The following is a 24975-nucleotide window of genomic DNA, read 5'->3' as shown; positions in this document are numbered from 1 at the left end:
ATTGTTTCTTTCTTTCCAACCTGGTAACTTTGGTTTTCCAAAAATCTATTTTAAATCAGACAATTTAAGTTAACTGAACAAACTTTTGTTCTGGGACATGGGGGGGCGTCTGCACCGTCTGTCTGTCGGCCTCCCAGCAGGATCGTTTAGATTTACACGCTGTTAAAACCAGAACGTTGTCTCTCTGTCCTCGGTGCAGAGTTTGATCTGGACTATAAGCAGGTCGTCTGAGTGTTTTCAGGGTGATTTCGTTCCCTTCTAGTTTGCTCTCATGGTTTTTGTAGTAAGGTGAATTATTACACGCCGTCACACCCTGCTCACGATGGAAAGGAGCTCTTTAACCAGCTCTGCTACATTTACAGCCAAGTATAAATAAATAATCTGTTTCACTGAAAGACTTTCATTTCTTTGACTCTGTTTTCCAAACAGAGTCAAACAGCCACAGATCCAGTCAACTGTTTTTAACTGAAATGAAATTCCCTCTAACAGGTTAAAAACGCCCTGTGCAGCTGCGGAAAATGATGTAAAGTAAGAATGTTTTCAATTAAAAACAGAGTGTCAGTCAGACGCCGGCCTGGTTTTTCTAGAAGATCTCTGGATGTATAAATCCTGCTGAGGCCTGATACCAATACACAAACGTTTGAACTGTGGAGAACAATCGTTTAGTCTATCTTACGCACCAAAGTTTAATTCATTCATTCTGTCCCAGATAAAAGGCTATTCATTTCAATTTTACGGTGGATTATATTGATTAACAGAAAGAAGGCAAAGCGAGTGAACAGAAGAGAGCAGCAGTCACAGGTTAGTTCCACCAAACAGGCGCTAATGATCCCAGAAATATCGATTATTTTGAAAGCATGCTAACGTTACAGCTTTGAAAGAAAACACTTCCTGTCTGTAGGTGTGATGGTGATTATCGTTATGGCGTCGTTCTGTGATCGTGTTGTGAATGTAAGAGTAGAGACAGCAGGAAGTCTGACCTCTGCAGCGACACGATGGCGGCCTGCTCGTTCTCGTTCTCAGCCTGAGTCATTCCTAACAGCTGCCAGGCCTGAAACACACCAAGAAGAGTTCGTCAGCTCCTCGCCGCGAACTCGGACGCCTGTGGACGTACAATCTGCCTCCCAGGGTGCACTTCACTAACAACCTGCCAATCACAGGGCTTCACCAAAGAAGCTGAGGGTCAGAAAAATAGAATAAACTCTAATAATCCAGGAGAAGGTGCAGCTCCTCCCACAGTGACATCACTTCCTGTCCAGCCCCTGTCCCACACAGTGTGTGGACACATCAGCTGGTGTTCAGGTCTCACCTCAGAGTCCTGCGGGTCCTGCAGGATGGCGGCCTCCAGCAGCAGCACGGCAGCGTTCAGGTCTCCCTCCCGAGCCTTCTCCTGACCCTCGGCGAAGGCGTTGGGCCAGTCCTGGTACGGGTTGTTGGTGTTGAAGTAGTAACCCTGCACGGGACAGACACCAGACCACGTTACCATTACTTCAGGGTCCACGGGGACTTCCTCCATCTGTGGGACCTGAACTATGAATCAATCCTCAGCTACTCACGGCCAGCCTCCAGCTGCCATCGGTCACTGTGACCTTTGACCTGTGATGTCTCTAGATCAATGAAAAGGTCAGCTGCTCCCTGAACCTCGGGCCCTCGGGGTCCCCACTGCTTCAGTTTATTACAACGTGACGACATCTGAAGAGCTGATCGGATCAAAACTTTGGTTTTTGAGCTTAAAGCAATTACTGATTATTATAAAAGTGTTTGTTTCTCCGCCGCCAAGCGGGGCATCTGTTGAGGAGGCCTCAGGGACGACCCAGGACAGGTGCAGAGATTATATCTCCACCATGGCCTGGGAACGCCTCGGGTCCCCCAGACCGAGCTGGGGTCCCCCGCTGGAGCTGCTGCACCCCCGCCCGACCCCGGGTAAGTGGTCGTAGATGCGACCACAGTCTCCCGGCTCAGAGACAATGTCCCTGAGCCGAGAAGAAGTGATCCTCTTTGGTACCAACAGGCCGAGTCAGCGTTCTTCACCTCAGTCAGTAAAAGCACAGGTCACGTGACCACGAACCGCAGAGCCCAGCAGAGACCCGTTTGTTGGACAGAGACGAGGCGGTGGCAGGAAGTGACGGACAGAAAACCACTTCCTGTATGATGAATTATTGATGTTCATTCAGCAGAAACCAGATCAAACCAGATCAGATCCCTCCGGGTCTTTCGCATCACTAAAAAGAACCAGTTCAGAACGGGGTTAGAATTTAATATTTAAAGCTGAATGTGTTTTTATTTTTAGTAAAAGTAACATGTCCTGACAGAATATGTTATTGATCAACATCTGAACCAATCAGCTGTTAGATCAGGAGAGACACACGTTTCCCATCATGCACTGGGATGTCAGAGCGAGTTTGTCTTCAATCTTTCAACAACAGGACTGGAAGTCAAACACTAAATGTTCAACAAAACAAGCAGAGAAGAATTAAAGCAGGAAAAACCATCCGTGATGTTTGTTAACGTGTCGACATCAGAGCGGCTTCACCTCCGTCACCACGGTGATGTAACACCTGGGCGAGGGATTACTGCAGATTACCGCTGCTTCACATCAGCTCAGAGCTGATCTCAGGTCAGAGGATTAAAGCTACAGATTAACATCCATCGCAGATATAATCTGTCGTTATTAATAACTGACTGGGAAAAAGGGCTTCTGCAAGGGAGAAATGCATGTTGGGAAAATAAATACATTGGTTTGCACGGCAGCGAACTCTGCTGACCAGGTAACATCAGCACCAGCTCAGCTAGCTGCTCGCTCACTGAGCTCCCTGTCACTGAACCTGGGGACGAGCTCTGCAGGTTTGGTTCTGGAGGGTCGGCGTGGTGTCAACTTTTCCACAGCAGGTCAGAACTTTGCCTTTGAAGCAGGAATAAAACTAAAGCCTCTGTCTCGGGTCTAGGCTCCTGCAGAACTTAAATCTCCACCATCGCTGGGACACTCGACTACCCCAAGACAAGAACGCAGGATGAGTGAGGCCTCATGTTTAAAGGGAGCAGGTTCTGGACCTACCTTCTCTGCAGGTGAGACGGTGGGCGGGATCGGCCCCTGGTCCTCAGACTCCTCCAACCAGTTCCTGCGGGCAAGCTCCTCCCACTCCGCCTGCATCTTGTCCCAGAACTCCGTGTCCGACTGAAACACAACCACACGCTCGTTCAGACCTCCAGCGAGTCAGATTATCAAGTAAAAACACTGGATCCTACATTTCCCATAATGCACCTGGAGGGTGTCTCCTCACAGCCTCCCCGCCTGTAAAAGAGAACAAATGCTGAAGCTTCATCAGGTTTCTTTTAACGTCACCTTTAACTCAGCAACAGGCTCTGTGATTGGTTGTTTGTTGGTGAAATGCACCTTGGGAGTCGTAGTAGACTCCTCTGCTTCAGGCTCATGTCCACAGGCTTCTAGCTTTGACTCGTCATCACAGAAGCAGATATGCAGCTTGTATAACAGTGTAAAGTAGTGAGCGTGCAGCTTGTATAACAGCGTAAAGTAGTGAACGTACAGCTTGTATAACAGCGTAAAGTAGCGAGCGTGCAGCTTGTAGAACAGTGTAAAGTAGTGAGAGTGCAGCTTGTATAACAGTGTAAAGTAGTGAGCGTACAGCTTGTATAACAGCGTAAAGTAGCGAGCGTGCAGCTTGTATAACAGCGTAAAGTAGCGAGCGTGCAGCTTGTATAACAGTGTAAAGTAGCGAGCGTGCAGCTTGTATAACAGTGTAAAGTAGCGAGCGTGCAGCTTGTATAACAGTGTAAAGTAGTGAGCGTGCAGCTTGTATAACAGCGTAAAGTAGTTAGCGTACAGCTTGTATAACAGCGTAAAGTAGCGAGCGTGCAGCTTGTATAACAGCGTAAAGTAGCGAGCGTGCAGCTTGTATAACAGCGTAAAGTAGTGAGCGTGCAGCTTGTATAACAGCGTAAAGTAGTGAGCGTGCAGCTTGTTTAACAGCGTAAAGTAGTCAGCTTGTATAACAGCGTAAAGTAGTGAGCGTACAGCTTGTATAACAGTGTAAAGTAGTGAGCGTGCAGCTTGTATAACCGTGTAAAGTAGTGAGCGTGCAGCTTGTATAACAGTGTAAAGTAGTGCAGCTTGTATAACAGTGTAAAGTAGTGAGCGTGCAGCTTGTATAACAGTGTAAAGTAGTGAGCGTGCAGCTTGTATAACCGTGTAAAGTAGTGAGCGTGCAGCTTGTATAACAGTGTAAAGTAGTGCAGCTTGTATAACAGTGTAAAGTAGTGAGCGTGCAGCTTGTAGAACAGTGTAAAGTAGTGCAGCTTGTATAACAGTGTAAAGTAGTGAGCGTGCAGCTTGTATAACAGCGTAAAGTAGTTAGCGTACAGCTTGTATAACAGCGTAAAGTAGCGAGCGTGCAGCTTGTATAACAGCGTAAAGTAGCGAGCGTGCAGCTTGTATAACAGTGTAAAGTAGCGAGCGTGCAGCTTGTATAACAGCGTAAAGTAGTGAGCATGCAGCTTGTATAACAGTGTAAAGTAGTGAGCGTGCAGCTTGTTTAACAGCGTAAAGTAGTCAGCTTGTATAACAGCGTAAAGTAGTGAGCGTACAGCTTGTATAACAGTGTAAAGTAGTGAGCGTGCAGCTTGTATAACCGTGTAAAGTAGTGAGCGTGCAGCTTGTATAACAGTGTAAAGTAGTGCAGCTTGTATAACAGTGTAAAGTAGTGAGCGTGCAGCTTGTATAACAGCGTAAAGTAGTGAGCGTGCAGCTTGTATAACAGCGTAAAGTAGTGAGCGTGCAGCTTGTATAACAGCGTAAAGTAGCGAGCGTGCAGCTTGTATAACAGCGTAAAGTAGTGAGCGTGCAGCTTGTATAACAGTGTAAAGTAGTGCAGCTTGTATAACAGTGTAAAGTAGTGCAGCTTGTATAACAGCGTAAAGTAGTGAGCGTGCAGCTTGTATAACCGTGTAAAGTAGTGAGCGTGCAGCTTGTATAACAGTGTAAAGTAGTGCAGCTTGTATAACAGTGTAAAGTAGTGAGCGTGCAGCTTGTAGAACAGTGTAAAGTAGTGAGCGTGCAGCTTGTAGAACAGTGTAAAGTAGTGAGCGTGCAGCTTGTAGAACAGTGTAAAGTAGTGAGCGTGCAGCTTGTATAACAGCGTAAAGTAGTGAGCGTGCAGCTTGTATAACAGCGTAAAGTAGTGAGCGTACAGCTTGTATAACCGTGTAAAGTAGTGAGCGTGCAGCTTGTATAACAGTGTAAAGTAGTGCAGCTTGTATAACAGTGTAAAGTAGTGAGCGTGCAGCTTGTATAACAGCGTAAAGTAGTGAGCGTGCAGCTTGTATAACAGCGTAAAGTAGTGAGCGTGCAGCTTGTATAACAGCGTAAAGTAGCGAGCGTGCAGCTTGTATAACAGCGTAAAGTAGTGAGCGTGCAGCTTGTATAACAGTGTAAAGTAGTGCAGCTTGTATAACAGTGTAAAGTAGTGCAGCTTGTATAACAGCGTAAAGTAGTGAGCGTGCAGCTTGTATAACCGTGTAAAGTAGTGAGCGTGCAGCTTGTATAACAGTGTAAAGTAGTGCAGCTTGTATAACAGTGTAAAGTAGTGAGCGTGCAGCTTGTAGAACAGTGTAAAGTAGTGAGCGTGCAGCTTGTAGAACAGTGTAAAGTAGTGAGCGTGCAGCTTGTAGAACAGTGTAAAGTAGTGAGCGTGCAGCTTGTATAACAGCGTAAAGTAGTGAGCGTGCAGCTTGTATAACAGCGTAAAGTAGTGAGCGTACAGCTTGTATAACAGCGTAAAGTAGTGAGCGTGCAGCTTGTATAACAGCGTAAAGTAGTGAGCGTGCAGCTTGTATAACAGCGTAAAGTAGCGAGCGTGCAGCTTGTATAACAGCGTAAAGTAGTGAGCGTGCAGCTTGTAGAACAGTGTAAAGTAGCGAGCGTGCAGCTTGTACAGTGTAAAGTAGTGAGCGTACAGCTTGTATAACAGCGTAAAGTAGTGAGCGTACAGCTTGTATAACAGCGTAAAGTAGTGAGCGTGCAGCTTGTATAACAGCGTAAAGTAGTGAGCGTGCAGCTTGTATAACAGCGTAAAGTAGTGAGCGTACAGCTTGTATAACAGCGTAAAGTAGTGAGCGTGCAGCTTGTAGAACAGCGTAAAGTAGTGAGCGTGCAGCTTGTAGAACAGTGTAAAGTAGCGAGCGTGCAGCTTGTACAGTGTAAAGTAGTGAACGTGCAGCTTGTATAACAGCGTAAAGTAGTGAGCGTACAGCTTGTATAACAGCGTAAAGTAGTGAGCGTGCAGCTTGTATAACAGCGTAAAGTAGCGAGCGTGCAGCTTGTATAACAGTGTAAAGTAGCGAGCGTGCAGCTTGTATAACAGCGTAAAGTAGCGAGCGTGCAGCTTGTAGAACAGTGTAAAGTAGTGCAGCTTGTATAACAGTGTAAAGTAGTGAGCGTGCAGCTTGTAGAACAGCGTAAAGTAGCGAGCGTGCAGCTTGTAGAACAGTGTAAAGTAGTGCAGCTTGTATAACAGTGTAAAGTAGCGAGCGTGCAGCTTGTATAACAGCGTAAAGTAGTGAGCGTGCAGCTTGTAGAACAGTGTAAAGTAGCGAGCGTGCAGCTTGTACAGTGTAAAGTAGTGAACGTGCAGCTTGTATAACAGCGTAAAGTAGTGAGCGTACAGCTTGTATAACAGCGTAAAGTAGTGAGCGTGCAGCTTGTATAACAGCGTAAAGTAGCGAGCGTGCAGCTTGTATAACAGTGTAAAGTAGCGAGCGTGCAGCTTGTATAACAGCGTAAAGTAGCGAGCGTGCAGCTTGTAGAACAGTGTAAAGTAGTGCAGCTTGTATAACAGTGTAAAGTAGTGAGCGTGCAGCTTGTAGAACAGCGTAAAGTAGCGAGCGTGCAGCTTGTATAACAGTGTAAAGTAGCGAGCGTGCAGCTTGTATAACAGCGTAAAGTAGCGAGCGTGCAGCTTGTATAACAGCGTAAAGTAGCGAGCGTGCAGCTTGTATAACAGCGTAAAGTAGTGAGCGTACAGCTTGTATAACAGTGTAAAGTAACACTGGCAACAAAAGTGAGGACACCCCTAAAGAGCCATTATTTTCCAGCGCTGCCTTATCCCTCGTGGGCCTGGAGTTCACCAGAGCTTCACAGGTTGGCTCTGGAGTCCTGTTCCAGTCCTCCATGCCAACATCACGGAGCTGGTGGATGTTAGAGACCTTGCGCTCCTCCACCTTCCGTTTGAGGAGCCCCACAGATGCTCAGTAGGGTTCAGGTCTGGAGACATGCTCAGCCAGTCCATCACCTTTACCCTCAGCTTCTTTAGCGAGGCAGCGGTCGTCATCATGTTGGAATGCTGCCCTGCGGCCCAGTCTCTGAAGGGAGGGGATCCTGCTCTGCTTCAGTATGTCATAGTACATGTTGGCATTCATGGTTCCCTCAGTGAGCTGTAGCTCCCCAGTGCCAGCAGCCCTTATGCAACCCCAGACCAGGACACTCCTACCATCATGCTGGACTGTGGGCAGGAACACCAAACACCAAACTTAACACACCTGCTCCCCATTCACACCTGAGACCTTGTAACACTAACGAGTCACATGACACCGGGGAGGGAAAATGTTTAATTGGGCCCAATGTGGACCTTTTCACTGAGTCCTCACTGTTGTTGCCAGCGGTTTAGACATTAACGGCTGTGTGACGTGTTATTTTGAGGGGACAGCAGATTTACACTGTTATACAAGCTGTACACACGCTACTTTACATTGGATCAGAGATGGGACTCGGGTTAGAGACTCGGGTTAGAGACTCGGACTCGAGTGCGATTTAAGTTGCACACACAGTGACTTCAGACTCTGACTCAAGGTGCGGGACTCGTGAACTCGTTTATTTTTAGTAAGCGTCTGATGAGCTTGCTGTTTTTATTCCCCTCCCTGTGTTACCCATAACCTGCCTACATAACACGTAGTTTCAGCTGCACGGCCGCACGTGAGAGGACAACAAACAGCTGCTTTAAAACTTCATACGGCAAGACCCAAACAAAGAAGCGCTGAACGCAAAATAGGTTAGTAACCTGAGGTTAGTGAACAGGTTTAGCTCAGCTTGTGCTCTGTAAGTTAAAAACAGGTTACAGTTACAGTGTACCTTATAGTTATGCAGTTTTATAAGAAACCTGGACTGAACGCAGCAGGTGATAGAACATTTGTAATAACCACGAGAGACTTGAGACTTGATTTGGACTCTAGCTCAAAGACTTGTGAACATCTTTGCATTGTAGCAAAGTGTCATTTCTTCAGTGTTGTCACATTAACAGATAATATTTACAAAAATGTGAACTCACTTTTGTGAGAAACTGAATATACATATAACAACCTTGTCAGATAGCCACAGCTAGCTTTTAGCTAAAGCTATCTTAAATGCATTTTATTCCGTAAATGTCTGTGAATGGAAAAATATTAATTTTAATGAATCAACATTTTGATAATTCTCACAAAAACGTGGCAGCAGCTAAATCCCTGCCCTGCTAGTTTAGCATAGCATCCGCAACCACCTGACCTTCTGACCCAGGAATCCAAGCAACTTGGTGCCATTTTAAAATAATATTCATTTTATCAATGTTAGGCGTTTTTATTCCTGAGGTATCTTTTTCTCTTCTTGTCTCATCAGGTTGTTTTTATGGTAAAATAGTGTAAATAGGCTTAAAGTCATTACATCCTGTTACCCAGCGAGCTGGTGTTGGTCCCCTCAGGTTTCAGAGCATCAGTAACATTTTGTACATGAAGGTCTGAAAATCTGATTTTCAACTTTCATCAAATCCATGAATTTAATTTTCATTTATAACAACAAAAAAATCATCATTATCGTCACCTGTAACATCTAATACTGTTATATATGTTAACATTATAAAATAACTTTCCCTAGAGTGTTTCTGGTTTAAGGAACACTGAGGTTCACAAAACAAAGAGCTTATATGTGAACACTTTCTCTCATATGTAAAACAGTCTGTTGACCTCTGTGTCTCTGTGGATTAAAACACCTGCAGCTAAATTCAGGAGCTGTCAGCTGTGATGAAGAAGAGCTTTTAATCAGCGGCTCGTCAATCAGGCGGGACGCTGTGATTGGTTCAGTGAGCCGAGCTGATGGGACTGAAGAGCAGAACACCGCAAACTCGTTGACGCGAGAGGCTCAAATCAAATATCTGACAGAGAAAATCCGCACTTTAATCACTGAGCTGCTGGTTCACTTCACCTCCTCCAGACTGAATCAAACATTATATAAAGCACCATCATCCACCAACCTGAAACATCCTCTGATCCGTCCTGACCTGTCCTAAACCAACCTGAACCGTCCTGAAACAACCCTAACCATCTTGCTAACCAACCCTAACCATCCTGAGACAACCTGAACCATCCTGAGACAACCTGAACCGTCCTGAACAGTCCTGAACCATCCTGAGACAACGTGAACCATCCTGAGACAACCTGAACTATCCTGAGACAACCTGAACAGTCCTAAAACAACCTGAACCGTCCTGAAACAACCTGAACCATTTTGAACCGTTCTGAACCATCCTGAACCGTCCTGAAACAACCTGAACCATCCTGAACCATCCTGAGACAACCTGAACCGTCCTGAAACAACCCTAACCATCCTGAAACAACGTGAACCATCCTGAGACAACCTGAACCATCCTGAGACAACCTGAACCGTCCTGAGACAACCTGAACCATCCTGAACCGTCCTGAACCATCCTGAACCGTCCTGAACCATCCTGAGACAACCTGAACCATCCTGAAACAACCTGAACCATCCTGAGACAACCTGAACAGTCCTAAAACAACCTGAACCGTCCTGAAACAACCTGAACCATTTTGAACCGTTCTGAACCATCCTGAACCGTCCTGAAACAACCTGAACCGTCCTGAACCATCCTGAGACAACCTGAACCGTCCTGAACCATCCTGAGACAACCAGAACCATCCTGAGACAACCTGAACCGTCCTGAAACAACCTGAACAGTCCTGAGACAACCTGAACCATCCTGAAACAACCTGAAACAACATGAAACAACCTGAACCATCCTGAACCATCCTGAAATAACCTGAACCGTCCTGAACCATCCTGAGACAACCAGAACCGTCCTGAACCGTACAGAACAGTCCCGAAACAACCTGAACCGTCCTGAACCATCCTGAGACAACCTGAACCGTCCTGAACCATCCTGAGACAACCAGAACCATCCTGAGACAACCTGAACCGTCCTGAAACAACCTGAACAGTCCTGAGACAACCTGAACCATCCTGAAACAACCTGAAACAACCTGAACCATCCTGAACCATCCTGAAACAACCTGAACCGTCCTGAACCATCCTGAGACAACCTGAACCGTCCTGAACCGTACAGAACAGTCCCGAAACAACCTGAACCGTCCTGAAACAACCTGAACAATTTTGAGCCATCCTGAACCGTCCTGAAACAACCACTTTGAACAGTTTTGAACCATCCTGAACAGTCTTGAGACAACCTGAACCATCTTGAGAAATCCTGAACCGTTCTGAACAGTCTTGAGATTACCTAACCCATCCTGAACTGTTCTGAAACAACCTGAATTGTTCTGAACTGTCCTGAAATAACCTGAATGATCCTGAACCATTCTGAACAGTCCTAAAACAACCTGGACCGTCCTGAAACAACCTGAACCATCCTGAACAGTCTTGAGACAACCTGAACCATCCTGAACCATCCTGAGACAACCTGAACAGTCCTAAAACCTGAACCGTCCTGAAACAACCACTTTGAACAGTCCTGAACCATCCTGAATAGTCTTGAGACAACCTGAACCATCTTGAGACAACCTGAACCGTCCTGAACAGTCTTAAGATAACCTGTCCCATCCTGAAATGTTCTGAAACAACCTGAACTGTCATGAACAGTCTTGAAATAACCTGTACCATCCTGAACAGTCCTGAGACAACCTGAACAGTCCTGAGACAACCTGAAACAACCTGAACCATCCTGAAACAACCTGAACCATCCTGAGACAACCTGAACAGTCCTAAAACAACCTGAACCGTCCTGAAACAACCTGAACCATTTTGAACCGTTCTGAACCATCCTGAACCGTCCTGAAACAACCTGAACCGTCCTGAACCATCCTGAGACAACCTGAACCGTCCTGAACCATCCTGAGACAACCAGAACCATCCTGAGACAACCTGAACCGTCCTGAAACAACCTGAACAGTCCTGAGACAACCTGAACCATCCTGAAACAACCTGAAACAACATGAAACGACCTGAACCATCCTGAACCATCCTGAACAGTCTTGAGACAACCTGTACCAACCTGAACCATCCTGAAACAACCTGAACCGTCCTGAGACAACCAGAACCATCCTGAAACAACCTGAAACAACATGAAACAACCTGAACCATCCTGAACCATCCTGAACCATCCTGAACCATCCTGAACAGTCTTGAGACAACCTGTACCAACCTGAACCATCCTGAAACAACCTGAACCGTCCTGAGACAACCAGAACCATCCTGAACCATCCCGAACCGTACAGAACAGTCCCGAAACAACCTGAACCGTCCTGAACCGTCCTGAAACAACCTGAACAATTTTGAACCATCCTGAACAGTCCTGAAACAACCACTTTGAACCGTCCTGAACAGTCTTGAGATAACCTGTCCCATCCTGAAATGTTCTGAAACAACCTGAATTTTTCTGAACTGTCCTGAAACCACCTGAACCATCCTGACACAACCTGAACCATCCTGAGACAACCTGAACCGTCCTGAACCATCCTGCGACAACCTGAACCATCCTGCGACAACCTGAACCGTGCTGAAACTACCTGAACAATTTTGAACCATCCTGAACAGTCCTGAAACAACCTGAACCGTCCTGAACCATCCTGAGACAACCAGAACCGTCCTGAACCATCCTGAAACAACCTGAACCGTCCTGAACCATCCTGAGACAACCAGAACCGTCCTGAACCATCCTGAGACAACCTGAACCATCCTGAACCATCCTGAGACAACCAGAACCATCCTGAGACAACCTGAACCATCCTGAACCATCCTGAGACAACCAGAACCATCCTGAGACAACCTGAACCATCCTGAGACAACCTGAACCATCCTGAACTGTTCTGAAACAACCTGAACCATCCTGAGACAACCTGAACCATCCTGAACTGTTCTGAAACAACCTGAATTGTTCTGAAGTGTCCTGAAATAACCTGTATGATCCCGAACCATTGTGAACCATCCTGAACAATCTTGAAATAACCTGAACCGTCCTGAACCATCCTGAACTGTCCTGAAACAAGTCCTGAATCCAAATGTAGTTTTTTCAGTTTTTATCTTAAAATGGCAATTTACATAGTTCTCATGTGATGCACTGCAGTGCGGATTTGTTAGTAATTTAATATCCGTAAAATCAAGATTTAATGAGCAACTCTCATCATCAGCAAAACCCCAGTCCTCTTCATCCTCACCTTCATCAGTGGTGTTTGTGGATCAAGAATAGAAGGGATTATATAAGTGAGGTAGCAGTTGTGTCTGTGTGGGAAAGACGTCTTCTGGGAATAAACAGAACCGTCACTACTTCACACCCAGACGCACTCAGAGGCGACAAACTCTCACCCCTGAACATGAATATATCATTTAACCAGTTTTAAACGCTGTAAACTGCATCGCCAGAGCTTCATCTTCTACACGCATCATCACAATAAAAACACAAAAAACTAAACAACCGTCAGCTGAGGACGAGCAGCTCGGTCTTATTCTCAGAGCAGATATGAAAACTGATCCTGAGTCTGCTGGTTCGTCCTGATCTGAATGTTTGCTGAATCACAGAGTTCTGACAGGAAGTACAGGGCGGATCTCTGGTCAGCAACACATATCTGTTCCTGAAGATCAGCTAATACCTGAAATCCAACACGTCAAACTGCCCCGAGCTGAAGGTTTCATTACCGTCATCTAACCACATGAGGACACGTGGACCCGAGGACGGCGTCGGAGAGACTGGACATTTATTTATGGACATCTGGAAAGAGGACATTTTGTCATTATGTTTGTTTATACCTCAACAGCAGCCTTCGCTCTGACAAACTCGTCCTCCAGAGACTCTTTTCTGGCCAGCAGGGAACGAGTCCGCCGCCGCTGTCTGGACGCCGCGCAGTCCTGAGAACACACGGAGAGAAAGGTCAGCCAGCAGCCGTCAGTCGGACCGTAAAGACAAACTAACACACTCACAAAGTCAAAGTCCTGAACTGACCACCAGCCCCCAGAATCTGCAGGGAACGCTGCATCATCCCAGGCTCCCTGAACTACACACAGTGTTCAGCTCGGGTTCTGTTTCCGTCTTATTTTACAGGAAGAACAGGAGTACTACAGTATAAATACTGTCAGTATAAATACTGTCAGTATAAAGTACTACAGTACAGATACAGTCAGTATAAAGTACTACAGTATAAATACTGTCAGTATAAATACTGTCAGTATAAAGTACTACAGTACAGATACAGTCAGTATAAAGTACTACAGTATAAATACTGTCAGTATAAAGTACTGCAGTACAGATACAGTCAGTATAAAGTACTACAGTATAAATACTGTCAGTATAAATACTGTCAGTATAAAGTACTACACTACAGATGCAGTCAGTATAAAGTACTACAGTATAAATACTGTCAGTATAAAGTACTACAGTATAAATACTGTCAGTATAAATACTGTCAGTATAAAGTACTACAGTATAAATACTGTCAGTATAAAGTACTGCAGTACAGATACAGTCAGTATAAAGTACTACAGTATAAATACTGTCAGTATAAAGTACTACAGTATAAATACTGTCAGTATAAATACTGTCAGTATAAAGTACTACAGTACAGATACAGTCAGTATAAAGTACTACAGTATAAATACTGTCAGTATAAAGTACTGCAGTATAAATACTGTCAGTATAAAGTACTGCAGTACAGATACAGTCAGTATAAAGTACTACAGTATAAATACTGTCAGTATAAAGTACTACAGTATAAATACTGTCAGTATAAATACTGTCAGTATAAAGTACTACAGTACAGATACAGTCAGTATAAAGTACTACAGTATAAATACTGTCAGTATAAAGTACTACAGTATAAATACTGTCAGTATAAAGTACTACACTACAGATACAGTCAGTATAAAGTACTACAGTATAAATACTGTCAGTATAAAGTACTACAGTATAAATACTGTCAGTATAAATACTGTCAGTATAAAGTACTACAGTACAGATACAGTCAGTATAAAGTACTACAGTATAAATCCTGTCAGTATAAATACTGTCAGTATAAAGTACTACAGTACAGATACAGTCAGTATAAAGTACTACAGTACAGATACAGTCAGTATAAATACTGTCAGTATAAATACTGTCAGTATAAATACTGTCAGTATAAAGTACTACAGTACAGATACAGTCAGTATAAAGTACTACAGTATAAATACTGTCAGTATAAATACTGTCAGTATAAAGTACTGCAGTATAAATACTGTCAGTATAAATACTGTCAGTATAAAGTACTACAGTACAGATACAGTCAGTATAAAGTACTACAGTATAAATACTGTCAGTATAAATACTGTCAGTATAAAGTACTACAGTACAGATACAATCAGTATAAAGTACTCCAGTATAAATACTGTCAGTATAAAGTACTACAGTACAGATACAGTCAGTATAAAGTACTACAGTATAAATACTGTCAGTATAAAGTACTACAGTATAAATACTGTCAGTATAAAGTACTACAGTACAGATACAGTCAGTATAAATACTGTCAGTATAAAGTACTACAGTACAGATACAGTCAGTATAAATACTGTCAGTATAAAGTACTACAGTATAAATACTGTCAGTATAAAGTACTACAGTATAAATACTGTCAGTATAAATACAGTCAGTATAAAGTACTACAGTACAGATACAGTCAGTATAAAGTACTACAGTATAAATACTGTCAGTATAAAGTACTACAGTACAGATACTGTCAGTATAAAGTACTACAGTATAAATACTGTCAGTATAAAGTACTACAGTACAGATACAGTCAGTATAAAGTACTACAGTACAGATACAGTCAGTATACAGTACTACAGTATAAATACTGTCAGTATAAAGTACTACAGTATAAATACTGTCAGTATAAATACTGTCAGTATAAAGTACTACAGTACAGATACAGTCAGTATAAAGTACTACAGTATAAATACTGTCAGTATAAATACTGTCAGTATAAAGTACTACAGTATAAATACTGTCAGTATAAAGTACTGCAGTACAGATACAGTCAGTATAAAGTACTACAGTATAAATACTGTCAGTATAAATACTGTCAGTATAAATACTGTCAGTATAAAGTACTGCAGTACAGATACAGTCAGTATAAAGTACTACAGTAAATACTGTCAGTATAAATACTGTCAGTATAAAGTACTGCAGTACAGATACAGTCAGTATAAAGTACTACAGTATAAATACTGTCAGTATAAAGTACTACAGTATAAATACTGTCAGTATAAATACTGTCAGTATAAAGTACTACAGTACAGATACAGTCAGTATAAAGTACTACAGTATAAATACTGTCAGTATAAAGTACTGCAGTATAAATACTGTCAGTATAAAGTACTGCAGTACAGATACAGTCAGTATAAAGTACTACAGTATAAATACTGTCAGTATAAAGTACTACAGTATAAATCCTGTCAGATAAATACTGTCAGTATAAAGTACTACAGTACAGATACAGTCAGTATAAAGTACTACAGTATAAATCCTGTCAGTATAAATACTGTCAGTATAAAGTACTACAGTACAGATACAGTCAGTATAAAGTACTACAGTACAGATACAGTCAGTATAAAGTACTACAGTATAAATACTGTCAGTATAAAGTACTACAGTATAAATACTGTCAGTATAAATACTGTCAGTATAAAGTACTACAGTACAGATACAGTCAGTATAAAGTACTACAGTATAAATACTGTCAGTATAAATACTGTCAGTATAAAGTACTGCAGTATAAATACTGTCAGTATAAATACTGTCAGTATAAAGTACTACAGTACAGATACAGTCAGTATAAAGTACTACAGTATAAATACTGTCAGTATAAAGTACTACAGTACAGATACAATCAGTATAAAGTACTACAGTATAAATACTGTCAGTATAAAGTACTACAGTACAGATACAGTCAGTATAAAGTACTACAGTATAAATACTGTCAGTATAAAGTACTACAGTACAGATACAGTCAGTATAAATACTGTCAGTATAAAGTACTACAGTATAAATACTGTCAGTATAAATACAGTCAGTATAAAGTACTACAGTACAGATACAGTCAGTATAAAGTACTACAGTATAAATACTGTCAGTATAAAGTACTACAGTACAGATACAGTCAGTATAAAGTACTACAGTATAAATACTGTCAGTATAAAGTACTACAGTACAGATACAATCAGTATAAAGTACTACAGTATAAATACTGTCAGTATAAAGTACTACAGTACAGATACAGTCAGTATAAAGTACTACAGTATAAATACTGTCAGTATAAAGTACTACAGTACAGATACAGTCAGTATAAATACTGTCAGTATAAAGTACTACAGTATAAATACTGTCAGTATAAATACAGTCAGTATAAAGTACTACAGTATAAATACTGTCAGTATAAATACAGTCAGTATAAAGTACTACAGTATAAATACAGTCAGTATAAATACAGTCAGTATAAAGTACTACAGTACAGATACAGTCAGTATAAAGTACTACAGTATAAATACTGTCAGTATAAAGTACTACAGTACAGATACTGTCAGTATAAAGTACTACAGTACAGATACAGTCAGTATAAAGTACTACAGTATAAATACTGTCAGTATAAAGTACTACAGTACAGATACAGTCAGTATAAAGTACTACAGTACAGATACAGTCAGTATAAAGTACTACAGTATAAATACTGTCAGTATAAAGTACTACAGTACAGATACAGTCAGTATAAAGTACTACAGTACAGATACAGTCAGTATAAATACTGTCAGTATAAAGTACTACAGTACAGATACAGTCAGTATAAAGTACTACAGTATAAATACAGTCAGTATAAAGTACTACAGTATAAATACAGTATAAATACTGTCAGTATAAATACAGTCAGTATAAAGTACTGCAGTACAGATACAGTCAGTATAAAGTACTGCAGTACAGATACAGTCAGTATAAAGTACTACAGTATAAATACTGTCAGTATAAAGTACTACAGTATAAATACTGTCAGTATAAAGTACTACAGTATAAAGTACTACAGTATAAATACTGTCAGTATAAAGTACTGCAGTACAGATACAGTCAGTATAAAGTACTACAGTACAGATACAGTCAGTATAAAGTACTACAGTATAAATACTGTCAGTATAAAGTACTACAGTATAAATACTGTCAGTATAAAGTACTACAGTATAAAGTACTACAGTATAAATACTGTCAGTATAAAGTACTGCAGTACAGATACAGTCAGTATAAAGTACTGCAGTACAGATACAGTCAGTATAAAGTACTGCAGTACAAACAGCAGCTCACCTGTGTTGAAGATATGAAGTCGAGATCGTCGAAGCTGTGGACTTCGAAGCAGTTCTTTGTCAGAGGATCAGTTTTAAACTCCGCAGACCTGAAGGAGCAGAACAGAAACCTGTTATCGGTGTCAGCGCCCCCTGCACCTGCAGTACAGATACAGTATAAAGTACTGCAGTACAGATACAGTATAAAGTACTGCAGTACAGATACAGTCAGTATAAAGTACTACAGTACAGATACAGTCAGTATAAAAGTACTGCAGTACAGATACAGTCAGTATAAAGTACTACAGTACAGATACAGTCAGTATAAAGTACTGCAGTACAGATACAGTCAGTATAAAGTACTGCAGTACAGATACAGTCAGTATAAAGTACTACAGTACAGATACAGTCAGTATAAAGTACTGCAGTACAGATACAGTCAGTATAAAGTACTGCAGTACAGATACAGTCAGTATAAAGTACTACAGTACAGATACAGTCAGTATAAAGTACAGATACAGTCAGTATAAAGTACTGCAGTACAGATACAGTCAGTATAAAGTACTACAGTACAGATACAGTCAGTATAAAGTACTGCAGTACAGATACAGTCAGTATAAAGTACTACAGTACAGATACAGTCAGTATAAAGTACAGATACAGTCAGTATAAAGTACTGTGGACCCTGTGAATCTGGTCTCGGACAGACCAGGCTGTGGTCCCTGTGAATCTGGTCTCGGACAGACCAGGCTGTGGACCCTGTGAATCTGGTCTCGGACAGACCAGGCTGTGGTCCCTGTGAATCTGGTCTCGGGCAGACCAGGCTGTGGACCCTGTGAATCTGGTCTCAGACAGACCAGGCTGTGGTCCCTGTGAATCTGGTCTCGGGCAGACCAGGCTGTGGTCCCTGTGAATCTGGTCTCGGTCTCAGACAGACCAGGCTGTGGACCCTGTGAATCTGGTCTCAGACAGACCAGGCTGTGGTCCCTGTGAATCTGGTCTCGGACAGACCAGGCTGTGGTCCCTGTGAATCTGGTCTCGGTCTCAGACAGACCAGGCTGTGGACCCTGTGAATCTGGTCTCAGACAGACCAGGCTGTGGACCCTGTGAATCTGGTCTCAGACAGACCAGGCTCTGGACCCTGTGAATCTGGTCTCAGTCAGACCAGGCTGTGGACCCTGTGAATCTGGTCTCAGACAGACCAGGCTGTGGACCCTGTGAATCTGGTCTCGGACAGACCAGGCTGTGGGCCCTGTGAATCTGGTCTCGGTGGTTATATTTACCACAGCAGTTCGCTGGAGGAGTGGTGGGAGGTGCATCTCTTCTCGTATCTCTTGCGTCCTGCGTCCTCCACGTCCAGGTTCACCTCGTCCCATTTGTCCAGAGGAGAAGACAGACTGACTGTGAAGAGCAACAACAACAGGATGCTTCAGATCTGACGAACTGAACAACAAGAGTAGAAACTGTCCGAGAGTGAAACAGGAAGTCTCATCACAAGTCGGTTTCTACTCACAACTGAGTGACTTCACAGCTGTTAGCGAAATGAACCTGAAGAGAAGCAGCTAAAAACAAACAGCAGCTGACCTGGAGTCGGTTACCGTGGTGATGACGATGTTTACAACACACAGAAAAACCCTTGTGGTGCACCATGAATGCTGGCGGCTGTTAATAGTGAATGTGACGTAGTGTAAAAACGCTTTGAGAGGTCGAAAAGACTAGAAAGGCGCTCTACAAATACGGAGCATTTACATTTACATGGACAGCGTCGATACTGACTTTGGAGTTCCTCAGGGTTCTACTCTGGGTCCTTTATATTTAAAGCTGCATTTTGTTTTATTTGTTGACGGGGTGCGCCGGAACGATCTGTAAACTCCACACCTGACTTGTACTGAACCCGAATCTGTTCATTATCAGTACCTGAGTCCAGTGAGATCCGCTCAGGTGTTCTGGGACTGGCAGGCAGGTGTTCCACCTCCACCTGGATCAGCTCCGTCTCGTCAGGTCTCGTCCGGCATCGAGGGCTCCTCGGGCTGCCCTTCCTCCTCAGAGGGCTCCTCCTCTGGGGGCTCCTCCTCTGGTCCTTGTTGCTGCTGCTGCCCCCGACACTGCTGCTCCCGCTACTACCGCCGTTACTGCCCGTGCTGCTCTCCCCCGGCTCGCTGAGGTCCACCAGGTCCAGAGCTGTGGACAGAACTGCAGGACAACAGGATGGAGGCTTAATATTCAGTCTAACAGCTCTGTTTTAGAGGACAAACTGGTGCTGAGAGCGTTTCCAAGATATCCTGATACTTTAAGTCTGACTTTATTTAGCCTGAAGCAGAAAGTCCAGATTTCTCAATTTCAGAAAAGCAGACTTTAATTTTGGGGATTACGTGGGATTAAATTTCAATTCAGTGTATTTGCTTATATGACAACAGCTCTGTAACCGGAGGAGCTAGAGTTTGTTTTCATCAGCTGTCCCTGGCCAGTAGTTAAAAAGGCAACCTAAAAGACAAAAAGCAACGTCCTCAGAACAAATAGTCAGACAGGTAACAATTAGTAAGAAACAAGTCACTGGATAAAGCACGGCAAGAAAAGACAAACTGAAGGCAGGCGGCTCACATCAACGAGCTCTTCTTCACGTGGGAATGAATTAAACACTTAATCACTGTTGACGACCTAAACAAACACCTGCCAGTTAACACAGGGTTCGATTGTTTTAATCGATCTACATCCCACATGTTCTATTATCACATATGGCAGCAATGTTCATCTGTCCACATACTTTTGGCCATATAGTGCTCTTCTTCTTTAAATACTGATCACACTTGAGGAGGCCATAACTTCCTGTTTGACTGTGCATGGACTGGACTTTTTTATTTGACCTCTGTAATCAGTAACTGAATATTAAGCTGGTTTTTTTCTGTGCATTCCTCGTCTGAGCGAGCGACCTCTGAAAGTCCTTATCAAACTGTGAAACAGGATCCCACAGTTTGATCTGGACCAGATGAAATTTCAGCCGCCGTCTCCTCCTCTGCTCTTCAGATTGTTTTAATGAAAACACAGAAACACACAAACAGCGCCGGACGTCTGTTTAAGCTAATGAGCGAGAGGAGGAGGACGGAGCAGACAGGAGGAGCGGCTGGGTCAGAGGTGTTAATTAATGACCGGTGGACCTGCTGAGTCGGAGGTGACAGATGGGCACAGAGGAGGAGGAGGAGGAGGAGGAGGACGGCCAAGGACACAAAGTTAGAGGTTTGGGAGGAAGCCGAGAAAGAGCCCTCTGTCAGAGGAGGAGGAGGAGGAGGACGAGGAGAGGGAGAGGAAGAGGACGAAGAGAGGGAGAGGAAGAGGAGGACGAGGAAGAGCCCTCTGTCAGAGGAGAGGAGGAGGAGGAGGACGAGGAAGAGCCCTCTGTCAGAGGAGGAGGAGGAGGAGGAGGAGGAGGACGAGGAGAGGGAGAGGAAGAGGACGAAGAGAGGGAGAGGAAGAGGAGGACGAGGAAGAGCCCTCTGTCAGAGGAGGAGGAGGAGGAGGAGGAAGAGCCCTCTGTCAGAGGAGGAGGAGGAGGACGAGGAAGAGGAGGACGAGGAAGAGCCCTCTGTCAGAGGAGGAGGAGGAGGAGGAGGACGAGGAGGAGGAGGAGGAGGAGGACGAGGAGGAGGAGGAGGAGGAGGACGAGGAAGAGGAGGACGAGAAAGAGCCCTCTGTCAGAGGAGGAGGAGGAGGATGAGGAGGAGGAGAGGGAGATGTGGCAGAATCGCAGAGGAAACAAAGACAGACGTGCGGCTGTTGTTCTAGAGGAACGAAGGAGAGAATGGACTGAAAGTAAAAGCCCCGGAGGGAAGATGACCCTCAGCTCTTACTCTTATTTTTAGCCACATTAGCAGCTACAGGTGCTAACATCCTTTTCAGAATCATAAAGAGAGATTTAAGTGCAACTCCCCTCAAAGTGCAATCAAATAGAGATACTACGGTAAAAAGAACACGTCCTGGTAGAAAGTGGCAGCAGGACATCGGCCCTCCTGTTCGCTCCAGACGGAAACAGCAGCTTTTGGATGGATGGTGATGAAATGTGCTTCACACCTTCATGTTCCCCCGACACGCTGTGAGGGCGCGGCTGCCGTGACGCCGCCCGTTGGTTTGTGCACTGCTGTCAGAGACGCGCCACTCAGTCACATCCTCAGTACAACTCTATGGGGAAAGCCCGTAACGGTAAAGATGGCGTTGATCCCGCCCCTCTCGCTAGAAAGCCAATCGTCTGCTTTAAACAGCCAGAGCGGGAAACATATTTCAGCCAATCGTGTGGTTCCACCGACATAAAGGTCCGTATTACTTCTACTGCGCATGAGCGCGGGAGTGGTGACGCAGAAGTGTAAAAACAGAATCCCTTATAGCTCTGCAGTTTTATAAGCAGCCTGGACTGAACGCAGCAGCTGATACAACATTCGTAATAACAACGAGAGACTTGAGACTTGACTTGGACTCTAGCTCAGAGACTTGAGACTTGACCTGGACTCTAGCTCAGAGACTTGAGACTTGACTTGGACTCTAGCTCAGAGACTTGAGACTTGACTTGGACTCTAGCTCAGAGACTTGAGACTTGACTTGGACTCTAGCTCAGAGACTTCAGACTTGACCTGGACTCTTGCTCAGAGACTTCAGACTTGACCTGAACTCTAGCTCAGAGACTTGAGACTTGACCTGGACTCTAGCTCAGAGACTTGAGACTTGACCTGGACTCTAGCTCAGAGACTTGAGACTTGACCTGGACTCTAGGTCAGAGACTTGAGACTTGACTTGGACTCTAGCTCAGAGACTTGAGACTTGACCTGAACTCTAGCTCAGAGACTTGAGACTTGACTTGGACTCTAGCTCAGAGACTTGAGACTTGACTTGGACTTTAGCTCAGAGACTTGAGACTTGACCTGAACTCTAGCTCAGAGACTTGACTTGGACTCTAGCTCAGAGACTTGACTTGGACTCTAGCTCAGAGACTTGAGACTTGACCTGAACTCTAGCTCAGAGACTTGAGACTTGACTTGGACTCTAGCTCAGAGACTTGAGACTTGACCTGAACTCTAGCTCAGAGACTTGAGACTTGACTTGGACTCTAGCTCAGAGACTTGAGACATGACCTGAACTCTAGCTCAGAGACTTGACTTGGACTCTAGCTCAGAGACTTGACTTGGACTCTAGCTCAGAGACTTGACTTGGACTCTAGCTCAGAGACTTGAGACTTGACCTGAACTCTAGCTCAGAGACTTGAGACTTGACTTGGACTCTAGCTCAGAGACTTGAGACTTGACCTGAACTCTAGCTCAGAGACTTGAGACTTGACTTGGACTCTAGCTCAGAGACTTGAGACTTGACTTGGACTTTAGCTCAGAGACTTGAGACTTGACCTGAACTCTAGCTCAGAGACTTGACTTGGACTCTAGCTCAGAGACTTGACTTGGACTCTAGCTCAGAGACTTGAGACTTGACCTGAACTCTAGCTCAGAGACTTGAGACTTGACTTGGACTCTAGCTCAGAGACTTGAGACTTGACCTGAACTCTAGCTCAGAGACTTGAGACTTGACTTGGACTCTTGCTCAGAGACTTGAGACTTGACTTGGACTCTAGCTCAGAGACTTGAGACTTGACCTGAACTCTAGCTCAGAGACTTGACTTGGACTCTAGCTCAGAGACTTGACTTGGACTCTAGCTCAGAGACTTGAGACTTGACCTGAACTCTAGCTCAGAGACTTGAGACTTGACTTGGACTCTAGCTCAGAGACTTGAGACTTGACCTGAACTCTAGCTCAGAGACTTGAGACTTGACTTGGACTCTAGCTCAGAGACTTGAGACTTGACTTGGACTCTAGCTCAGAGACTTGAGACTTGACCTGGACTCTAGCTCAGAGACTTGAGACTTGACTTGGACTCTAGCTCAGAGACCTGAGACTTGACCTGGACTCTAGCTCAGAGACTTGACCTGAACTCTAGCTCAGAGACTTGTGAGCATCTTTGGGAGGAACTGCAATAACTTTGGTAATCCTGACTTTTCCTCTAGCGCCATCATCAGGTCATCATGTTTATGTCATGGTACCTTGAGCTAAATGCTAACACTGACTTCATGCCGCGCTGCGCAGCGCTGACTTAACGTGATGCATGCTGGACTTAAAATAAGTCATGCTGTTTAGAAATTGTGTCCGACTTTCACCTGCGCTGCAAAACGTCACCATGTCACATGACACTGAAACAAGGCGGCTGCAGTTGCTTTTCTTCAGCTGCACAAAGTTGGAACCACCTTTTGACTGATCTCAGCTCACAGTAAGCTCGTTCAGGTAAAATGTGTCCGAATTGACGGCGCCCGCCCTTGCAGTCGCCTGCAGCTCACGTTTAACTATCAAGTCGGCCGCAGTCATCTCGAACGCACCTAATGCTAACATGCTGATGTTTAGCAGGTATAACGTGTTTCTCATTTTAGTTTAGCGTGTTAGCATGCTAATGTTAGCTAATTAGCAGTAAACGCAGCGTACAGCTGAGGCTGATGGGAATGTCATCAGTTCTGCAGGTATTGGTCATAAACCAGTGTTAACATGTTACATCACATTTATTCATTTAGCTGGAGCTTTTATCCAAATGTCACACGCCTCTGAAGCCACTCGAGGGTGGACGGGTCACAGTGGGGAATTGAACCCGGGTGTCTCATCCACTGCACCATCACCAACCCATGTGGACCTGATGATGGCGCAAGAGGAAAGTTCCTGAGGGAACATGAAGGTCTGAGCCACATTTCATCACAATCCATCCAACAGCTGCGGATGTTTCAGTCTGATGTAGAGTCACGCTGCTACTGCGGCTAAAATATAACACCTAACAAATATCTTGATGCTCCTGCTCTCCTCTCCTTCTGTCTGCTAAAATTAGAAGTAAACTAAAGCATCAACCAGACACCACCAATCCCAGTGAGCAGCTCTCCACCCAGCCGGCTTCTTCAGCCTCCTCGCAGGACAAACATTAATGCTGTGAACAGGCGGTGACGGTGTTGCCCGCCGCGCTGCCTGTCAGAGAGGATTTATTGGTCCACCACCTGAGAGGACGGAGGGTGGGGCAGCGAGGAGGAGGACGGGTGGAGACAGAGATCAGAGCGGGACGAAGAGGAGGTGCTGATGAGCTGCAGAGGATCCCTGCTGAGCGGTGGAGGAGGGGTGGAGACAGAGGGGGGGCGAGGAGGTGATAATTAGTGGAGTCTACCTGCTGTGTTGGAGGTGAGGGGTCGAGAGGAGGAGGCTTCGCTGCGGCTCTCTGACAGGAAGTCATCGATGGAAGGACTCAGCAGGGGTCGACTCTCCTGCTGCTCCCGGACCAG

General features: G+C 44.3%; 1 protein-coding gene across 1 annotated transcript in view; it reads right to left on the bottom strand.

The window, feature by feature from the left end:
* LOC119902803 (PEX5-related protein-like) overlaps window positions 1-24975 on the bottom strand; it is a gene marked incomplete at its 5' end in the record, with an annotated part of 33336 nt that extends 8361 nt beyond the window's left edge. The window contains 8 exon segments of the mRNA XM_038719178.1: window positions 981-1051; window positions 1310-1453; window positions 3056-3175; window positions 13094-13192; window positions 17661-17748; window positions 18922-19039; window positions 19556-19831; window positions 24861-24975. Coding sequence (XP_038575106.1) covers window positions 981-1051; window positions 1310-1453; window positions 3056-3175; window positions 13094-13192; window positions 17661-17748; window positions 18922-19039; window positions 19556-19831; window positions 24861-24975 — 1031 coding nt within the window.

Source organism: Micropterus salmoides, unplaced genomic scaffold, assembly GCF_014851395.1.
Source record: "Micropterus salmoides isolate LMB-PRFRI ecotype aquatic unplaced genomic scaffold, ASM1485139v1 Ms_hic_scaffold_14, whole genome shotgun sequence".
In the NCBI taxonomy this organism is placed as follows: Eukaryota; Metazoa; Chordata; class Actinopteri; order Centrarchiformes; family Centrarchidae; genus Micropterus; species Micropterus salmoides.
This window is presented reverse-complemented; position numbering and strand designations above follow the sequence as displayed.